Source organism: Zerene cesonia, unplaced genomic scaffold, assembly GCF_012273895.1.
Source record: "Zerene cesonia ecotype Mississippi unplaced genomic scaffold, Zerene_cesonia_1.1 Zces_u001, whole genome shotgun sequence".
Classification (NCBI taxonomy): Eukaryota; Metazoa; Arthropoda; class Insecta; order Lepidoptera; family Pieridae; genus Zerene; species Zerene cesonia.
The window spans coordinates 897,013-905,674 of record NW_024045131.1 but is presented as its reverse complement, the minus strand read 5'-3'; the positions used below and the strand labels follow the sequence as shown (position 1 = coordinate 905,674).

Here is an 8,662-nt window from a genome sequence, read left to right as displayed (position 1 = left end):
CACATTCTAAAATGGCAAATGTTGACCAAATAAACCGCCTTCAAATTGTGAATACTAGACCTAAAAATATGTGGAATAATGGAAAATTGTCTTCGCAAAATTTGACTAAACACATTTCGCAAGAGCTGGTGAACGTTTTTCAATCAAATAAAAAAAAAATAATTTTACATCTCTTCAATTGATATTTTTAGGGGGCCAAAAATGTATCCTAAAATCCTAAAACACTCTCTATAACATATTATATATGAAAATCTATCTGCTAGTGAAAATAATTATAAAATCAGCTCAATATTTTTTGAGAATAACGATTATTCTAATATATACAAATATTTAAGAGCATTTACTAAAATATGGAGCCTTATCCAATAAACTGTGAACAAAAAAAATGGTTGCCTGTAAAGTCGGTTTTACGGGCGAAGATTTTAAGTGACAACGTCTTTTTTTCCAACGCCAAGAACGCTCGAGAAAGACAGAGACAGAGACACAAGCACGCGCCGATACAATGCGTCTAATTCTCTAGTGCTGCGCGCGCGGCGGACCGATCATAGTTCGGTGACTCATCGTAACGTTACCGGGCGTTACACTTTTTCATGAGTGACTCCGAGCCGCAACCTAATTTAAGACGTTGTCATGTCAAAAATATATATACGAAATCGTTCCTTCATTTTTACCAAGTGTACCATAACCCAAAAAAACACTTACCGGTGGCGAGTTAGCCGAATGCCGGTTCGGCCGCAAGCTGGCCGTCTGCGAAACATGCAATGATTACAGTGCCGTGTTATACCAACGCGTACTCAAACGTCACTCAACTTTGAGTCGAACTTAAGTGGCTCTTTGAACGAATAGTACTGTATGTGCTATGTTTGTTTTAATGCTCGTTTGTCTGTTCATTTTCTCTATGGGTATGTAAACCAGTGTTATGTGGCAGGGTAAGGTTTTTTTTTTTTTTTAAATATTTAAATCCAAAGCAAGTGGGTATTTGCTATATATCTAGTAATTGCACACAAGAGCTTCCAATTTGCTATATTTTTAGTAATTGCGTCCAGAAACACAAGAGCGTCCAAAATTGAGTAATCGTTTGAGTATTCCGTATGCAAAGTTAAGCTTAATTGCCACGGCAGCTGCTACTCCGTTAAGACTTGAAAAATATTATGAATCTATTGAATATTAAGTGAAAGAAAGATGAATTTAAAAAAAAATCGTTTATTTAGCAAAAATACATAGATTCAACACAAATCGAACACGACGATCGCCTCAAATAGGAATAGACCTGTGCTAGAGACGAACGACGCCTTCCACTCTAGACCTAGCCATCATTGCTAAATTCAGACACAAACAATTACATTTATTTAAATTTTTTTGGATGAAATGAAAATAATAGTGTGAGAGATTTAAAATTAGTTGTACTGAGTTTCAAACACACCACATCTGCCAAATTGATGTAGACAGTTGATAACAAATCGCAGCCAGTCACATCCTACTAATATTATAAATGCGAAAGTTTGTGAGGATGTGTGTGTGTTTATTGCTCTTTCACGCCAAATCTACTGAACCGATTGCAATCAAATTTGACATATAGACAGCTGGACAACTGGAATAACACATAGGCAACTTTTTATCCCGATATTCCTACGGGATACGGACTTACGCGGGTGACACCGCGGGGAGCAGCTAGTCTAGTATTTTAGGTACCTATCTTGCATATTAAAATAAAAATATATTAAAAGGAAAAATAAAACAGAAAACAACTGTCGCAGCAACAAGAGAATGGCATTTATAAGTTACGAAAAAATCGATTAATCACAAAAAAAAAGACATAAATTTATTTATTTTACCGTGTACCAATAATATTTCCACGGACTGTAACAACCTGGAGCAGCATTATCGGAAACATATTGTGTAGCTTAGTTAACTTTAGTGCGGTGAAACCGAAATTAAGGAAGGGTAAAGAAATATATAAAATATATAGTTCTAGGTGCCATTACGTCTATACATAATCGTTAATTAGTTATGTACATTAGTAAAAAATCAACCTCTTCTACCATTAACCAAATTGTGAATGAAAATTAAATAAAAATGTGTGTTTATTTAATTTTTAAGTTTCATTGCATTGAAATGCTTCATAAATGAGAAATTTTGAAAGAATAGAAAAATAAATTTCGCGCCTCGTGATCAAATTTTTTCCATTCTTTCAAAATTTCTCAAAAACGTGTGCGCCAATTTTATTATCATGCACTGTAATTAGTATTTTTTTTTTTTAGGAAAAACTAGAAAATTCTTATTAAAAACATACACACCTGATCACCAACAATGACTTGTGATGGCTCGTCCTCATCTACAGACCTTCGTTGCTGTCTGCTTGGCTGTAAGTATAAACACACAGACATAAACTGCTGGCCCGATTTTGATGCAACTTTTAGCGTTATCGTGCAACCTGTGAATTTGTTTTCGTCAAAAGGCTGTTGTGTGAATTATTTAAGTTGTAAAAACACACAAAAAATACGTACAAAGTTTTTATTAATGCAAGTACAGACAAAAAAAATCAATTTATTCATATTATATGGATAAATTGAAATATTATTTATGACCACCGATCTTAAATATATAAAATGCAGAGGCGACTGACCTATCACCTATATAACTATCAACGCACAGCCCAAACGGCTGGACCGATCGGGATGAAATTCGTCATGCATATAGCCACTATGACGTAGGCATCCACTCAGAAAGGATTTTGATAAATCCTACCCATAAAGGGATGAAAGTTTGTACCAAATTTATTGTATCGGCGAATCCGCGGGCAACAGCTAGTCTTATATATAAAAATCAATAGCTGTTCGTTAGTCTCGCTAAAACTCGGGAATGGCTGGTCTGATTTCTATTATCATGGTTTTGGTGCATTCTGAATAGTCCAGGGGAGGTTTAAAAGGTAAGAGCAATACGGAGACGAGCGAAGCCGCCGGCAGAAAGCTAGTCTATATATATATATATATATATATATATATATATATATATATAAATGAAACCCGTTTTCCTTGGTCACGGCATCACGCGTGAATGGCTGGACCGATTTCACTAATTCTTATTTTTGTTGTATTTGTTATTATTAGGAGAAGTTTCTTACGGAAAAAAATATTAAGAAAATTTGCTCAGAAATATTGAAAAATGTACATTTAATTTTGCATATTTTAAAAAACGCGAGTAACTGTCAATGTCAATGTCAATGTCATTCACAGCCATAGATTATATTTATATAAGGAGTTAAAATAGGGAGATGAAAGCGATATAACCGAATACCACGCGGGCGAAGCCGCGGGCGGAAAGCTAGTTACCAACACACACACACACACACACACACACACACACACACACACACACACACACACACACACACACACACACATTTTTTTCTTTATTTTTTTGAGAAATAGACTTATTTTATTTATTTATTATAATCCACTCACCGACCCCCTGTCCACAGTGAGCCCCACGCACCTGGGCTCCGGGGCCAGGAACAGGAAGACGAGGAACCCGACGACGCCCATAACCAAGGCTGGGTACACGAACGACAGCGACCAGTCGTTTTCCACGTACTCCGCCGCCATTATCGTGCCTGCAAGCGATTTGGCCCTTAGCGGGGCATGGGGCATGGGGCATGGGGTGTACATGTGTGCTTCGTTATTTATTGATGTGACTGTTATTATAAGTCTGTAATATTTTTAACAAACACAGTGACTTGTAGAAATTAAAAACTTTTTAACGGATTTTAAACGCGATTTATTCATTATATTATTAACCCGACGTTTCGAACACTTTACAGCCTCCCCGTGACCACGCTCGCTGTAAAGTGTTCGAAACGTTGATATTTCTAAATGTATAATACTCGCGTGAAATCAAACACAAGAAAACACTAAGTCAGTTCTTCTCTGTGACGCGAGCGTTTCACTTAACTAGAATATTATAGAATTTCAATAAAAGCTTATAAAGTGAAATTTATAAATAAGCAATTTAGTCCCAAAGTCTCACCCCCCCAGTCCCACCCCTAGTAGGAATTAAGCCTAATCGTACACAGACAATCGCCAATAAGCAATTTCCTCCCATCTCCTATAGCACCCTTGAGACCGCCTCCTCGGTACAGTGGTTAACGCGTGAGCGTAGAACCGAGGGGTTCGATTCCCGGTGGGGATGCACAACGAAAAAAATGTCTCGGTCTGGCAGGACACAGAAGGCCCACCACCCACTTGACCCATAAAAAAAATCGATCAGTGAAACAGATGTATATCATCTGCCCCATACCCCAGTAGGGGACACGGGACTCTCCTATCGCACCCTAGTATCTCCTGGAGGTAGTACACTCACCCAAGATGTTCCCCAACGACGTATGCGAGTTCCAGACCCCAAATATCAACCCCTTCTTCGTGTTGCCGAACCATTTGCCCACTATGGCCACCGTCCCCGGCCAGCCGGTGGTTTGCGCCACCCCAGCCCCCGCCTGGGGACAAAATCGTTGACATCGAGTATGGGACATCTCCACTAATACAATACATGCAAAAATAACTCTGTGTGCTTGACTTTACGTCAAGTATCAAATGCTCAAACGATTTGGATAAACAAAATAATATTGAAAAAATTATCTAAATGAAAAGAATTTTTCAAAACGGATAAGTAGTTCCTGAGATTAGTGCGTTCAAACAAACAAACAAACAAACTCTTCAGCTTTATAATATTAAGCATAGACGAGAGAGGCTACCGGATATCATCATCTTCTATCCTGCTTCATCCCAAGGGAGCATTTAATCAAGATAAACTGTATCCCATCACCCACGTCAGCGCACACCCTGTCTGTATACCAAATTGCATCAAAATCCGTTCAGTAGTTTCAGCATGATTGACGGGCAAAAATCACAAATAAACAAACAAACTTTCACGTCAATAATATTAGCGGGACGATCTATTTGTAATCCTGCAAAAAATTAAATTCATCCACAAACCTGTACAAGTAAGTAATACGAAATGTTGTGTATGTTCAGCGTCTTCGCGAGGCCAAACAAATAACACAAAATGGCGGAAAACATCATGCCCAGTGATAAGAAGTACCTCAAGTCCACCCTCTCAGCTATCATACCTGCAAAATTTAATCATTATCACAACATGCACAAGGGATACGCAAATTATGGAAGTACTAGCTACGCTGTAGAAAAATCGGGATAAAAAGTCTTTTTTTGCCTATATGTTATTCCAGTTGTCCAGCTGTCTACGTACCAAACTTCATTGCAATCGGTTCAGTAGTTTTTGCGTGAAAGAGCAACAAACGCACACACATCCTTACAAACTTTCGCATTTATAATATTAGTAGGAAGTAGGATATTAGTTAGTTATACAGACGTCAGAGCATATTTGCTCTTGCGTTTGTTACTTTTTATTTGTGTCGTTTCACGCCTGAACCACGTGAATCGTTGAAGTAATTTGGATGAATTTTGATATAAAAATAGCAGTGTGTATTTCGGAGAACAGGAACCGAAACTACGATTCCTTTTTTGTTTAGAAAAAGTTAAAGGCAAAAATTGGATGAGATGAGAGTTTTTAATGAAAATACGTAGTTTATATGCATAATTTAGAATACATATTTTTTTATTCACATTACTACGTTAAATACAACAACAATTGTATGTGGGAGTCGAGCACGCTTCGGCACGAATTGGGCCAGCTCGCACCGGGGAAGTACCACACCTCCACATAAAAACCAGCGTGAAATAATAGCATGCTATTATATCTCGTACAGTGAGTGGGGGAGCCGGAGGCTCATATCCTTTTCCTTATCCTTCCCAGTCCTTTCCTTTATTCCTCTCATCAATCCTTTCTTAATCCCTCCCCAATTTAAAGTCGGCAATCTATATGTAGAGGCGTAAGGTCTGCAATGGACCTTACGCCTCTCCAAATGTTCATGGGCGGTGGTAGCGTTTACCATTAATTTTATTATGTGTATTAAAAATGTTCGTATTTCTATTAAAATATAAGAAAAACCGAATGTCCCAAACAAGTTGGCCACAACTGTACGTACCCGAAACAAACATGGCGGCCGCGTAGCTGAAAAGAAACGCCGAGTCCAACGTTCCCAGGAGCGTGTTCGCGTCATTTGTGTCTGTAACATGCATTCGAAATAACACGTTATTCCGTTGCGATAAAGTTCAAAGTCTATTGTGTACGCTCATTGGAAACTCGTAGAAAAAGTAGCAGTGGTGGCTCAGTGGTGAGAACCTCGGACTTCAAAATCGATAAGTCGTGGTTCGAGACCGGGCGAGCGTGCAGGAAATGAATTGATTTTTCAATTTATCTGCGCATGTAGGTAACATCACCACTGCTTAAAACGGTGAAGGAAAACATCGTGAGGAAACCGGCATGTTCAAGAATCAAAAGTTCGACGACATGTGACATCTGCCAACCCGCACTTGGCCAGCGTGGTGGATTATGGCCTGAACCCTCATAGGAGGCCTGTGTCCCAGCTGTGGGAACAATAGAAGGGCTGATGTGATGATTAGAAACTCTGCCTAACACACGGGTAGGCAGAGTTTTTGACAGTACATTTCTGCATATTACCGCAATTCGGCATCATAGCGCGGCGTCAGATTAGCGCTCTGACGCAGCGCTAAGAACACATTCTATCTAACAAAGCCATTACTGCGTAATACAACACGATGCGGCATCATAGCGTGGCATCATAGCGTAGCGTCATAGCGCTTATCTGACGCAGCGCTAAAAACGCGTACCATCTGACGAAGCCATCGGTAATGACGCGTCTGTACTCACTGAAAGGTGGCCAATTGCACCACTGGTCGTCCGCCGGCACAAAGCTCGGCGGCGGCAGCGCGCTGCAGTTCTGATGGAGGACACTCTTCACCACCGATATCGGCTTCCGTGTGAGGTGGTACGTCATGTATGTGAAATATGTTAGGATCAGCACGCTCGCTTGGTACCTGGAGGAATAGTATTTTCTTGTGTTCGATTTTACGCGAGTATTATACGATTGGAAAGTAAAAACTTTTTAACGGATTTCAAACGCGATTTATTCATTATATTACGGAGATTCTTCCGGTGACCACGCTCGCTGTAAAGTGTTCGAAACGTCGGGTTAATAATATTTAATGAATAAATCGCGTTTAAAATCCGTTAAAAATTTTTTAATTTCTGAACCTGGAAGAATGTTAGGATACAACTAACTATGAGTGGGAACATCGACGCTAACGTGGAAAAAAAAACCCTCAAATTAGACATTTTTTATCCCGATATTCTAACGGACTTACGCGGATGAAACCGCGGGGCGCAGCTAGTATCATTACAGTTTAGATATCATAATTAATTGTTATGTATGTATGACTAATCATTACACATGTGTCACGGCCGGCGGTCATGCTACAAGCCGATAACATAACTAGACATAAGGTTTATCACTACATCGTATAAAACAAAGTCGCTTTCTATGTCCCTATGTCCCTATGTATGCTTAAATCTTCAAAGCTACGCAACGGATTGTTATGGTTTTTATTTAATTTTTAGTTTTCTAGCATTGAAATACTTTATAAATGATAAAATTTTGAAAGAATAGAATTAATTCGATCACGAGGCGTGATTCGAAACAGACGCGGGTTCGAATCCCGCCTCGTGATGGAAAATTTCTCTTTTATGGTTTTTTTTTTTAACAGACTGATTCAAGAGGAAGGTTTATATGTATAATGACATCTATTGAACTACTTTGACGCGTGCGAAGCCGCGGGCAAAAGCGTGTTAATATAAACATTACTAGCTGACCCGATCAATCAAATCCCATCTAATCTTACGTTGGAGAAATAAAAACAAAAAAGAAAATTTATCAAAAAAGCACCTCACATAATTTATGGACGCCCCCTTATAACTCTCGACCAATAAAAAATTATGAGGTCACGAACATAAAAAAACACAGTTTAATTGAAAACCACGTTTTTTTTTTTGAAGTCGGTTGAAAATGCAATTACATTGAGATGATGAATAAACATACAAGAGGAATGCATGTCAAGGACAGCGCTTTAGATGCTATGTACATCTTACTTTATGATAAAAGTGTATATTCAACCGACTTCAAAAACGGAGGTGGTTATCAATTCGACCGTTTTTTGTTTTGCGTTTTGTTAGCTGAGAAATTTGAGTTTAATTCGAGGTTAAGTGACTCCAAAAAAAAAAAATTAATTAAATATTTTTTAACAATTTTACAATTTTTTTCTGTTTGTCTGTTACCTCATTCCTTTTTACTGGCTGAACAGATTTCTATAATTCTTTTTTATTTGAAAGCCATTGCCTGACGGGTAGTCTATATTATTATATTCTATTAGTAGTAAGTATTAGTAGTCAATATTTCTGAGAGATTTCCTTAATATTTTTTTTCCGTAAGAACCTTCTCCTAATAACATATACAACAAAATAAGACTCATTTCAATCATTTCAATATATATATATATATATATATAAACTATACTATACAAACTATACTATCTTTTAAGTTGGATCACACTGCAGAGGGTGTGCGAATTTGATTAAAAATAAAAACGAATACGCGCGTAAAGATCCCGACATCACAACCAAAAAGAGGAACTTCAATAAAGCTGCTAAATCCTTCAAGCAAGCACTCAAA

At 38.1% G+C, this 8,662-nt stretch overlaps 1 protein-coding gene across 2 annotated transcripts in view; it reads right to left on the bottom strand.

Annotated features, from left to right (window-relative positions):
* Positions 1 to 8,662, bottom strand: part of LOC119838187 (glucose-6-phosphate exchanger SLC37A2) — a 16,597-nt gene that overhangs the window by 4,152 nt on the left and 3,783 nt on the right. Inside the window, exons 2-8 of one of the 2 annotated variants that reach the window (XM_038364031.1) lie at positions 6,808 to 6,974; positions 6,062 to 6,142; positions 4,992 to 5,125; positions 4,360 to 4,492; positions 3,465 to 3,613; positions 2,298 to 2,363; positions 703 to 747 (exon numbers count right to left, since the gene is read on the bottom strand). In XM_038364031.1, the coding sequence (XP_038219959.1) occupies positions 703 to 747; positions 2,298 to 2,363; positions 3,465 to 3,613; positions 4,360 to 4,492; positions 4,992 to 5,125; positions 6,062 to 6,142; positions 6,808 to 6,974 (775 nt within the window). The remainder of the gene's footprint in view (positions 1 to 702; positions 748 to 2,297; positions 2,364 to 3,464; positions 3,614 to 4,359; positions 4,493 to 4,991; positions 5,126 to 6,061; positions 6,143 to 6,807; positions 6,975 to 8,662) is intronic. The other variant, XM_038364032.1, reaches the window with a different exon arrangement.